The following is a 13,723-nucleotide window of genomic DNA, read 5'->3' as shown; positions in this document are numbered from 1 at the left end:
TACGGTAACATTAAATATCAAGAAGAATACGAAGATAATTAGTAGGCTTCTTCTTTACAATATGGTATCAACAATCATGAATGCTGAACTCTATCCAGAACTACTTTGTACAAGGGTTACTAATAGTTCTAGGAAAATATGAAGTGATGAACAGAACAGATTATTACAATTTTGTAATCTCTGTCATAATCAACCACCTGAGCAGATGATCTGACACGTGATTAAGGAGAAATGTGCTCGATGGTATACGTAACGTAGTCATTAGTTTCTTTTATGTGTCGTCTTCGTTACGTCACCTCATGATGAAAGACGCTCAGCCGCGCAGTCCATTTAGAGGAGAGCTGTTGCAGAATTAGATTGATGGGAGGAGTTGAACTTTGAGGTTAAGAGTTCACAGATGGTTTTAAGAATACCTGGTTTCTTTCAGTTCGGATCATGCATCCATGTATCTGGTGGTATGTTGCTAAGAACTTTTGATTATTTATGTTTATTAGATACATTGTAACTGTATTTGTGGTGTTCAATTGAGCCTAAATTGGACTTGCTTAACCAATAACGGTACATTTTTAACACACTTCAAAAATAGGAGGATTTAGTGTCGACGTACGGTTGTTTGTAAGCCAGTACAAGATGACTTTTCCCCTGCTGTTTTTATTCGAGCAATCGTCAAAAAGGCAACAGAGCAAACAATATTATACAGGCGCCTTATTAAATAGATACATATTTCAATGTATATTCAGTATGCTATAGTTTAGTTTCTTTTGAGAGGTTCTGGTAATAGTTAAAATTACTAATGATTGTAATGATGTTACTTATAAAATCTGTTGCTAAACGATATGTTTGCTATGCAATAATTTAAAATAAAGAGTTTATTTAATGAGTTCTGTAATTCCACACATATCTAGGTATTTAACATTAGTTGTGCTTCCCTTCCTTATTTAGATAACAACAGTTAATATGCTTAACACATTGTTAATGTTACATTGGGTATTTTATTTGCAAATAAACAAACTTACGTCAATTTGTTAAGGAAATCTTAAGTCACTAGGAAAGTAGGAAACATGGGGATTGGATTGGGTAGAACTACTGAGTTATAACGTATGCAGAACACGTAACTTTGAATTTAAATCGTTATAGTGATTCACAATGTCTATTTTGTTTAGAGACAAGTGAATGGCGCCGACACCATGGCGGTGGTGGGATACCGTTAAGATGGGCTTACCGATGGCCTTTCCAATAAGCACAACACTCCGCCGTGCGCGCTCGTGCTTACATCACTATAATATCAAACAACTTTTATTATCTTACTCAAACGGATCGTGAACTTAGACGCGAACGCTACGCTTATACAATACGTGTGTTTTGTTAATGTCCGCGGTTTACAACAATTTTGTGATATCTAATTATTTTAATCTCTCGTGCGTATGAACTGTGTCGGCTGACTGACAGCACTCTGCCGACACGTATTTGAAGTGAGACGTGGGTTAGCTGCAGGCAGATTAACAGTGCAGTCAGCGAATATTTGAGAGAACTACTTTTGTTGTTAGTGAAGTAAATCAAAATGGAAGTAGAGTATGGTTCTGATGGTGCTCCATTCGTGACATGGGGCGGTAACAAGATAATGCTGGAACTGGATCCGGCAGTTGACGAAGCTGCTAAAGAAGTGGCGAGGAAAGAATTGAGAGAAACTCCGGAAGTGGTCGAGCAAGCTTTGGCAGAGTTGCGACAGCTTTTAAGAAGTAAGTATCTACATTCATAAAACCAATATGTGTATTGTGTAGAAATACAAGAAAAATAACAATTTGTTTCTTTTGTCTTTAAACGTAATTTATAGGCAGTAATTTATTTTAAGAAATTATACAGTAGTATAAGTATTTATATCATTAGTAATGATTATAAATAGCATTGATAAGAAATAATCTATATTAGATTTGTGTACCTATCTCTGGACTTGGTAATTAACGATTTGATATACTTAACAAAATACTTGTTTTAATAATAAATAGTCATGTTGTCATCAGAAGTTTGATTTCAATCTTATTTTTTGCGCACAAGGTCTCAAATTACTTGTAAAGGTTCGAAACTTTTTTATTTTAGTAGTAGCATCGCCTTGTTTTGGTCATCCTCTATAACAAAAGGTTTCATACTATAACCGATGGAATATAAGGCCTATCTCTATCTAACTCCTGGAGATATCGATATCCGTATATATATAACAAAATATGAGTCACTCGAGAGAAATTGAGAGTTGTAATAACATAAAAGTGCACGCTACATGCGTAAAACGAAAGTTGGCGAAATGAGATTTTAATGTTTCCCTTTCACATCTAGCGAATGAATTTTTAACTGGCTTCATATAAATACAGAATGAGAGCAAAACGATTGCAAATAGTCTTTTAAAAGATGTAAATGTAAATAATAAAAATATATTAGTAGGTAAGTTTGGTGTTAATAATCGGCTTTATAATTTTGAACTTTATAGTTACTGAATAAAACACAAGTAACGAAATCTAAACGATTTTCATTTATTACAGGAATGATTTTCTTCTTACTTACACCTTTTTTTAAATTAAACAGAGTGGTTTGTGATAAAACTATTATTAACAGTAACATATAATGACAGAATGCATTTGTACATTATTTGAATGCTGTCAAGACTGCATATGGCTTAAAAAATTTAGACTTACACTAAATTTAATAATTAGAAAACAACATTAGATTTAGGAAAAGATTTTAAAAATATATCTATATTATGTAAACTGTTAGATATTTGTAGCGTATATACTATATATTTATTTTACCGACCCATTCGTGCCAAAGCTTGGCTCTCCCACACTTACTATAGTCGTGGAATAGTATAACTTGGAAAATACTAATTAAGAAACACAATTTCTGCCAGATATTATTATTCCATGCGGACGAAGTCGCGGGCAAAAGCTAGTTTTATATATTTTATCGTAATGTTTAGTTTTGACGTGTAGTTTTTAGATTAATTATGCAAGCCAACAACTTTTTGCAAATTAATATCAACTCATAACTGGTTTTGTTAAGGAACCAAAGCTGGTCCAGTTTTTTTTAAATACTAGTTGTTAAATCTTAATTGACATAGTCATTAAAAGCTCTCAAAAATACTTGTTACCACTAATGTCGACCTGGATTCACTAGAATATTGTTAATTGACTTGTATATCTCCTGCTTAGTGTCTTACTAAGTTAAAAAATAAAAACACAAATAATTGCAAGTCTGATTTCGACATACAGGGCGTGACCAAATGTTGAAAAAACATGAAACTTTCACATTTTTTAGTATCATATTCACATCGTATAAACATTTGGTTCCAACAGGAAGTCATATGACCAAATGTACGAGTATTATCCATGTTGCAGTACTTGCAAGTTAGATATGACGCTATATTTGACACCTAATCGCTAATTCAGTAAATTCATAAAACCAAATAGCGTTAGGTATTAATAATGGGCTTTTTTAACAGAAACAAAAAGACAATTGGTTAAAATAAACAATGTTTACTGGTGTCAAGGTAGGGGTTCTAAAATTAGATGTCTACCTATAAAGATTTTTAGAGTGTTTAAATAATTTATTAAAGGAAAATATTGACATTAATATGATAATTGGCATAATTGGGATGAGTACCTATAGGAAGATGAATAATAAGAAGATAATAAACTGTATGGACCCTTGGCATTTAGGTTTACAAGGACATATGTAGGCAGACATGTAAGTTATTCCGTCAGTCATCAGTCCGTTCATTCAATAGGTACTTCTTCAATAACTTTTATTAATAAAACCAAAACGTTTTACAGGGTTTTATACCATAGATATTTCAGCATATCTATTTAATTTTATTGTTTCATTAAATAGTATCGGTACAATGTTGCAGTTTCTATTCATAATAGTTAGAGATTAACTGTTGTTCAATTTGATACAAGTTTCGACATAATTTAATCACCGGACCAGTATTATTTGAATATCCTAGTTTAGGCTGTTACATAAATATTAGCCCATGAATATGACATGGCGTGATTTTAAAATACCTGTCTGATTAAAAAATATGGCTGCGACAATATGTAGATTGGTGTAGTCATTTTTAATATAAAATGGTTTTATTGTGATGATTTTTTCATTTCAGTTTTAGATATCTTGAAAAAGCATTTATTATACCTACAGCTTCCTATATATAAAATTTATAGGCCAGTTAGTTACTAATATTGTAGGTAGGTACATAATGGCATTATAAGTACACATTCCACTGGTCGGATCTGGTGTTTACGTAATCTATGGGAACATAATATGTAGGTACACTTTTTTAATCTATAAATAGTAAAAAAACTGCTGAGTAATATGTAGAAGCGGCCACTTGAATCTGGTATGATTGGCGTTCGCTTGCCCATAATTTAGTTTTTTTCGAACATAACTGGTAGAGTGGGTGGTGATCAACAATTTAGATTGCTGGACAAATAGTTATTTATTTGTTTGGTGGAATATAACAATATTTTTTTGCCTGTTATTGTTAAAGTTAATTATTCTCAAAGTAACACTTTTTGAGTCCATATTACTGTTAAGTACTAAAGAAATAATAAGTTTAGTTAGGGCAAGTGACCCGGTTGTGGCCATCGACCCCTTTGTGGCCACTTGGGCCTTCAAATATTTATAACTAAGGCATGGACAAATAAATTACTCTGTTATGTACAGTATTTAAAATATTGAATATTGGAGACACTGATACCGTTGGCAGCTTTGATGTGTAAAACTTCACTTCGATGCAACAAGTCATTCTTTTTAGTTGAGGGTGAAATTGTTAAGATCTTAACAAAAAGGCTAAGGCGAGCGGGTGAGGATTTGGTTTTTATTTTTTTAATCTTGGCTTATTGTTTGGATGTTTATGTTAATACTACATGAAGAATATATTGTATAAGTGGAACTAAAGTTATTTTGTCGCCATATGTTTCTGAAGTGGGATTATTAGAAGGTGGCCACTAATGGAGACAAAATTATGAATTTCTCCATCTTTGGCCACACGGCTGGCCAAAACTTTTGTACATAAACGCCCCACTTCTAGTCATTTATCGTAATTTATTTATTATTTTTCCTTGGCTTTACATATCAACAAACACATATTTTTCATTTTCAGAGATGCAATAAATTGCCTTCACACAAAGGGAGGTCAGTTTACTTTGCAGCTTTTACCAACGTCATATAAATGTTGATCTCTTTATTTGTAAGTTAAATTCAAGTGAAGTAATAATATTTCATATTTTCCAGACTAAATGAAAACCATTGTTTCTAAAATGTCAAATCTAATTAATAAATTTTGATTACTTTTATTGTATTTTTTGATGGCCAGAATTGGCACACGACCGTGGCCAGAAATGGCACGAATCTGGCCAAAAATGGCACAAACTCCCTTTTTTTTTCTTTTTTATACAGTTATTTTTTTACTGGACGTTCTTTAAAAAAAGGGTTTTCTTAGGCAAGATTAATACATGTTAAATGACTTTTTACAAGAAATATGTTCGTGATAACAAAAACTATAAGTTAAGAAAGCCTCAAAGTCGACAAAATTCTTAAAGTGGCCACAACCGGGTCACTCACGATACTAGTTATATAGGTCACTTCATTTAATATTGAGTGCAAATTGAAAAAATAAATTTTGGTCTTTGCAACTTGCAAGTCATCACACGTAGGATAGTAGATTCTAAATTACGCCAATTTATATTTTACAATGTAATTTAAAAAATAAACAAAATGAATGTGTCCGATACAAATTGATAGAGTGACTAACTGAGGTTTTTAGTCCCCGTCTCTAATAGCAAGTCGCGGAGCTTGCAATATTGCAAATTAAACAATGAATCGGTTTTTTTCCACCACTTCTTGTATGCCATGAATATATCAAAAAATATTTATTTACATTCACTTACATGATTTTCCATTTATATACATATTTTTAATATTTTAATCTTGCATTCGTGGACATTCGACCTAATTAAATGGTTCGTCAATATGACTATAGTCTACATAAATAAAGTAAGTAACGATTAATTGCATTAAATATAAAACGATAACATTGATTACTGTTTATATGCAAATGTTTATCTTGTCGTTACCTTATTAGCTTATCTGTTTCTGGTTCCCGTTCATACGTGATATCAATCAATTACATCTATCATATATCGTAGGAGTTTTTCCAAATTGATTAAGTATACTTATGAAGTTTTTAATTTCTAGTAGGCATTTTAGCGTCTCATGGTTCATTTCTGGTTGCTCAAGAGCTATTTCCATACAAATTATCAAGTTCAAATTCATGAAAACTACTAAACTGTTTTAATAAAACTTGACACTTAACATAATCATTATCTATATCAAGGTCCTATAAGTTAGTTAATAACATTTTCGCTACGATTTGCTTCAACATTACGCTACGACATTTAATAACAAAGTATGAGAGTAACATCGCGTGGAAAATATACCTATAACAGATATTGTATGTGTATTGTTAACATAACATATACAATGATTTGTACATAGTACCTACCAGCAGAGACAACATGTTATACAACCATTGTTTTCTTTGTACTTGTCTAATTACTTGACGCTGCGTTTGTTTCATATATCTTTTGTTTTTACTTCGCTACATAAGTTGTGTTAGAAATTACTTATACAGATTCGAGATAATCTACCTTTTTTTGAGGGGGAAAAATCGTCCACCGACATTCCCCGCCTAAGGTGAGACGAGAGGGAATATCAGACTCTTACTGACTAAAAACTACGCCGATGTTACTCGTGCTCTTCCAGGCAGGTTACCGAGTCCCGGTAACTCTCTAGGTAGTCTGCAGCTCCAAGTCGGGGAAATTCACTAGGGAATTTGGACAAAAATAATTTACCCCTAGTTATTGTCACCTATTATTATACTTACTATGTATTGTATAGACCTCCTGATTTATCCTCACAAAATATGTGTTTCGTTTAGTTGCATGAAATTGATATTAAAGTAATACTGCTTGCTGTGTACATGACTAAATCTACTTTTAACTGGATCAATAGTGTATTAGGTATGTTATGCACATAATATTAATGTGTATTGTTTGTTAATATCCGGCCGATGAGGATCACGCATCTTTTTGAAGAACTGTTTTAATCGATCAACTATTTTAATTGTGTAACAAAAGCCTTTGTTTCTGTTACACAATTAAAATAGTTGGTCGTCGGTTGTCGTAGTAGTTTGATTCTGTATCCTCTTAAACATGAAAATAACCTGAATATTTATCTTTTCAGAGGAACCATCGCTGTACGTTCCCATAGACAGAGACGATTATCTCCTGAAATTCCTCAGACCTTGCAAATTCTACCCTGAAAGTGCCTTTAAAAAGGTAAGGATTTACTTTTCTACATATTTGATCACCTACACGGTCTACTTAGGTACAGATTTCGTCCTTGTAGACAATAAAACGGGTTATTTGAAGAAAAAGACGACAATAAATATATATATAGTTGGTCTGCAGGTTTTTGTGGATAGAAGATATATTAAAACCGACTTCCAAGAAAAGATCCGCCATCATGTTGTAACTTCTTAAATTGTACATTGCTAGCTTTTTGTTTAAAAGGTCTTGCGATGTTTAATAGTATTTTCCGTTACTAGTCAGTTATAAAATATTTAACATTGATTTGCGAAGTGATGTTTAAGTTGAACTATGAGGTAATAGACATTGGGGTGATGATTATATCGAAAAAGTCATAATTTGTCGCACAATAAACTTAATTGTTTACATAATAACAAAAGGTTTGTTAGTAATTAAGAGATCATTCGATATTGTCAATTCTCCATTTGCTCATATTCAAATGTAAAAATAACTATGTTCTCCTATTATGTACCTGAAAGAATGTTATCTATCTAACTGTGTTTGATATGCGCTTATTGTCAGTGTTAGTGATACTGGTCATGGTTTTATCTTTTATCCTTAGGTAGAAAAACGGACAGACTTCGGAAATTATTTCAATGTGTGACAACTCAAAACATCTGGCGAAAACTAGATATCATAAAAGAAGGAATGAGATTCGTGTTACTTATACATACGTCTGTTGTTCTAGATACAAGCATATTACAAGTTCCGGATAGCACATGCTGATTACTGCCACGACTTGTTGCCATCGGTAATTCGCTCGCCATTTGAACATTCAATTGTGTCCATTTTGGCGCCGCGGGACCAACATGGACGTCGCATCGTGCTGGTCGAATGTGGAGGTCAGTAACCTAGCCTACAATTTAACTATCATGATAATAGCAGCGTCTCGTGTCTTGAAGTATGCCTTTGAATTTGTTGTCACAACTACGCTTGTATACTAAGTAGCTAGATACCTAGATAATGGGTTAGTTACCTCTTTACGCTTTATTTACCCTACCAATCTTTTTGACATTTTGCACACCTATAGTTGGGAGTACATAGAATACGGAGGCCAAGCCTAGGAGAAAAAGCTTGTATTCCATAAATTTGCAATATGTGGCCTTACGCTAAGGACTCTCTTTTGCACCGTGGTTGTGTTTAGCATTACTTTCAGAAATCATAATTGGTAATTCTTACTAAGAATAGTAATTAAATTCTCTGAATACTTCTTATTTTATTAAGGAATCAATGGTTTTGGTTCCCATAATAACGGTACTTTAGTCAATGATCTATGTAGGGCAGAGAGCGGCCAGTGCGCATGAAATTAATACTATTGGTGAAATAGTGCGTGAAGTGAGACCCAAAAGTTAGTAGTAAAACTACGGTTATATTATAAAAATGTTTAATTGAGAGCCCGAACAAACATACCCACATTTTGATTCTGAGATCACTTGTTTAATGCTAAGTATGGACAAGATACGTATCGTACTTAAATAATATCAAAATCAAAATCCATTTTTTTGTTTATGCGGTATTGGTATTGGTGGTACCTAATAGTACTCATTACAGAAATAAACTGAGTGCAGAGATTACCTATTTACCTAAGTTAAAATGTTTATCCCTAAGCAGTACATACCTACTAATATTAATATGTAAACAAAATAAATATATATTTATTCAGTCATCAATTAAGTATTGACGTAACGAGAAGTTGGTAAAGAGACAATATTTATTACACATTAAGATAACCAGCATTACACATAAATATTACAGACGCAAATACAAATGTACAAATAAAAAGTAACCTTTGAATTTTGGTATAGGTACTTACGTCCAATGAGTTTTTGTATTAAGTTCCGTAATAAGTAACAAGAAATTGTTCGAAAATATGAGACATTGTCGTATTGTTCGGTTCAATCAAAAAACTATGACAATAAGTTTTTAGGCGGACTTAAATCCGAATGACATTCTTTACCTACCAGTAAACTACAGTGTGATGCAGAGAAGTGTTATATTATTTCAGTAATGTTTGATATATCTGAGCATTTCATTCTTGTTTTATACTACAATATGTAGCTTACGACTTTTTGAATAACCCCATGTTGTTTATCTTATGATTTGAGCAGGAAGCAAGTTGGTAGAAAAATATTAACCGTCGATTTCAATAACCGATTTCAATTCCAAAGGTTACAATCGATTTTTTACTTTTGTTCTAAGTATAGTTTCTATAAAATATGAAGATCGATCCAAAGATCTTAGATTAATATTGGTTATTGAAATTAGCAGTAATTCAATAAAAAATCAAAGTAATTGTCTCCACGACAGGGCTTCCATCTTATTACCTATACTGACAAACAAACAAAATACATAATATTTTTATGTATAGAGTTACTTATTCAAATACTTTATAATATTCCAGAGAGATGGAACCCACAAGAAGTATCCCTTAAAGAAGTGTTCCGAGGCATCCAAGTGGGTCTTGAAGGAGCGATGGCAGAGCCAAAGACTCAGATCTGTGGAGTCAACAGTGTGTTCGACATGAAGGGCCTGTCATTCAAACACATCATGCAGTTCACGCCTTCTTACGCCAAGATGGTCTTAGACTGGATTCAGGTATGATATCAAAATTAGGAAGATATATCTATAATATAAAAATAAGTCGGGTTTTCCTTCCTGACGCTATAACTCCAGAACGCACGAACCGATTTCCATGGTTTTGCATTTACTAATAGAATTACTTGAAATAACGTTTTATTTATATATCAAAAAAAATTTATTTAAAATTCCATCTGGTGGCGAAACGAAAGTTCGTCAAAATAGAATTTACTAGTTACCTATATAAAATACCGGTTTGACGTTGAATGACCTGGTGTGTGAATGTGATGGAAGTTAAATAAATATGTCTACATAGAATTAGGATTTACTAGGTATTGCTATGTAGTTTTTGGTTACGTCAAGAAGACAAAGTCGTGAGTTTGTCTATGTATTAAAACTAGAACTGTCATTAGGACTAAATTTCGAAACCGCACTACACCAACCGCAGCCAGATGAGTAACTGCTGACTGTTATTATGCATTATTGAGATGTTTTTCTGTTGAGACATAAAGCATAATCTTGGCGTTGCATTTCCATAAACCTTTACAAGGCCATTAGAGTGTAACCATCTACCAAATATTCAGTAAATCTTTATCAGCTGATTAGTTTTTTCTTTAGGGTATTTTGCAATTCAAGGTTTGAAAATTATCACGAACAAATAGTTCTACAATCGGCACCTGCAAATTTATCAATAACTAATCCGGTTATTTGCACTTTTATAATCCTCTTTGTTTTGCAATAGTGATAAATTATTGCTATGGTCTGCATAGGAGTGACAATTAGTGGGACAATTGCTAGCAGTTGTTAGGGTCAATTATTTCAAGCATCGTATGAACATTAATTAACCGATATGATGACTTGTAAAGTGAAACTTTTAGCTAATCAAACAATCTAATGGCATTCGTAATTGTTCAGGCTTGGTATTACTAGATTTGGTGCTGATCTGATTATGTATCTGGTTTAAGTACTACAATTTTAATGGAACTGTGTCATGAATGATCTGAAATAGAATTCTTTGTTCTCCTTATTGTTTTATAAATACGTAAGTGCTTATAATAGGAATAGCCTCGCTCGCTTCTCGTTAGGCATTCTGAAACGCAATAATATGTTCAATTAATTCTCGCAAGTTGTTACGATGTTGGTCAAAACTTTATTAGCTATATTGGTACATTGGTGATCGAACAGAGGCCGTTGACCGTGGCTACATTGCGCAACGCAGCCAGCACTTGAAGTGGGCTAGCAGACTACCTGTTTGACCAGTAAACTGTCTTTCTAGGTCATGTTTCTATAGATTATTTAAGAGATTAAGGAAAGTAGTTCTGTGGGCCATTCAATTTAGTCTCCTTTTATGTAAGAATGCTGCTGGTAAACATTTGAGGTAATAGGTTAATATTGTGCAATGCCTTGGTAAAATATATTCCATCTGTTAATTAATTATTTTACAAGTCCCATTTCCCAAACTCGATACTACCTACCACCGAAAATTAGAAATTTAAGAATTAGAAAGAATTAGAAAAGACCTAATTGAATTATTCACTATACTTTGTCAATTCAACAATTCTTACTTCATATACTGTCATAGTTATTATTATTAAAAGCGTACTTTTCTAAATTACAGGAATCAGTACCAATCCGCGTAAAGGCAGTCCACATAATCAACCAGCCGTACATTTTCAACATGCTGTTCGCAATCTTCAAGCCTTTCATGAGAGAGAAACTTCGCTCCCGTATATACTTCCATGGAAACAACATGAACTCATTAATGGAACATATAGACCCCAAGGCACTTAGGAAAAGGCATGGAGGTCTTCTACCTGACCCCGAGATCACTGGCGATGTCCTATGGAAGATGCTACGGCACTACGAGGAAGAATACAAATGTGAGTATTTTATTTAGATGGATGCGTGACTATAGTGGTATTGCCGAGTGAAAGTTTTTTATGTGCAAGTTACTGCAGGTTCTTGGAAATTATGTAATGTTTTAGAATGAGTGATGACCTACCACTGGTATTTTAAACATGGTGTGAGAAGAGTAACACAGTAAATGACGTGTTGGTGGATTATCATTATTATTTTCTTAACGCTATTCTTTAAAAAATATTAAGAGATGTCAAATGAGTAATATTGTGAGCTCGATTTAAAATTCAGTAGCAACTCAATATTAATTTTATATCCATATACTGAAAGTTAGAATTTAGTTAACATTTATCCGACTTTCTATCGGACGCTGTTCGGTAGCGGATGAATAAAATAATTGACTTAACCTAAATTTTATTTTACAGTGGCGAATTCGTACGGCTACGTGCAGAACGTGAACAACAATAAAACGTAGAAGTACCTCGGTGCAGTCATGCAGTACAAAATACAACTCATCCGCTCAAATATTTAAGTACTCGCGTTACCTATAAGAAATGTAATTCTACACATTATTTTAGTTTCTAAGGCATAGTGAGGTAATTAATTGATATAAGTATGGATCTAAAAAAAAGCCAAGTTGAATATCTAGGAAAGTTTTTATTCTTATAATTATTGAAAATAAAGTACAATTATGGTTGGTGTTATTAAATAAGGAACCACTTTTTAAATATAAATTATAATCGTTTTATTTTTTACTCCATTATCAATAAGATTATTAAATGTGTCGATATTATTAATTTATATATAAATTATAGTATACAGTATAACAATTACAAAATAGTTTTTTGAAAAGATATAATAATGGTATACAAGTTTAGTACAGTTTTTTATTAAAATTCTTGATCAGGTGTACCCACTCATGTTTGGAGCTAAGCCTGATAAATTATTATGAATACTTTAAAGAGGAATAAAATATAATTATTATCGTACATTACAAATATCCCTTTAGTTTATACTAAAATGATGGTGTTATATTTATCTACTTATGTACTATCTGTCTAGTATGGTATTTGTCATGGATTATTCTTGCTTGTATGGCATAACACAAGTATAAAATATTGGCATAATGGCATAGTTCTTTCATATTATGTTCAATTATTTTTGTTTCTTACCAATTTAGTTACTTTATTAATGAAGAGTTTTTGAAATATTTTTATATATCACAGCCTGCAATTTTCCTTTATATAGCTTTATGATATATTTTATAAGTTGTAAGTTTAGTACAACAATACATTTTAACAATGTGTGGACAGAATATCCCCAAAAATCCATTCTTCACCCATTAAAAACTTTAGGCAGGATTTAGCGTAAATACACAAATATACAAAGATTATTATTACATATAAATACGTATTTTAAAATCAACTGAGATTGGTCCGAATACCCAACTATACAATATTATATCTCATATGCAAACTGCACAAGCATCTCATTACAGTAAAAATTTATAATTTCAGCCAAAATTTTTATTTTACAATTTTATGTAAAGTTTACATTTTCCCTACTTTATTCCTACATCTTATAAATATACGAAAATGCTGGCTGAAGCCTTAAATTATGGTTTGTACATATCCTAATTCTAGTGTAAGTATCATTATCACGATATGCGTATTCATTATATCACATTGCATAATATCATCCACACCACCCTCGACCTGCGACTCACTTCTTCTTGTATCCATATGAGTTGATCGCTGGAAAGAAATAACAAGATTGATTATAATAAAGTTTACAGATACCTAAATATATAAAAACATTGAGTTCTTTTCAAACAGTTCAAGTATTTAAAACTTTGGAATATTTTAGACAACGCA

General features: G+C 32.3%; 2 protein-coding genes across 4 annotated transcripts in view; one reads left to right on the top strand and one right to left on the bottom strand.

Moving 5' to 3' along the window:
* Nucleotides 1–1,238: 1,238 nt before the first annotated feature.
* On the top strand, nt 1,239–12,583 carry LOC118273547 (clavesin-1-like). Its single transcript, XM_035590580.2, has 6 exons — nt 1,239–1,739; nt 7,291–7,385; nt 8,104–8,257; nt 9,817–10,010; nt 11,611–11,872; nt 12,275–12,583. The coding sequence occupies exons 1-6, from the start codon at nt 1,562–1,564 to the stop codon at nt 12,322–12,324; spliced, it is 933 nt and encodes a 310-aa protein (XP_035446473.2). The 5' UTR covers nt 1,239–1,561; the 3' UTR covers nt 12,325–12,583.
* Nucleotides 12,487–13,723, bottom strand: part of LOC118273542 (alpha-tocopherol transfer protein-like) — a 42,409-nt gene continuing 41,172 nt past the window's right edge. For all 3 annotated transcript variants that reach the window (XM_050695472.1, XM_050695474.1, XM_050695479.1), the window contains exon 7: nt 12,487–13,603. In XM_050695472.1, the coding sequence (XP_050551429.1) occupies nt 13,572–13,603 (32 nt within the window). In that variant the 3' untranslated portion in view covers nt 12,487–13,571. The remainder of the gene's footprint in view (nt 13,604–13,723) is intronic.

Source organism: Spodoptera frugiperda, chromosome 1 (assembly GCF_023101765.2).
Source record: "Spodoptera frugiperda isolate SF20-4 chromosome 1, AGI-APGP_CSIRO_Sfru_2.0, whole genome shotgun sequence".
NCBI classification, from domain to species: Eukaryota; Metazoa; Arthropoda; class Insecta; order Lepidoptera; family Noctuidae; genus Spodoptera; species Spodoptera frugiperda.
Note: the sequence above shows the minus strand (reverse complement) of the source record. Positions and strands in the feature narration are given on the sequence as shown.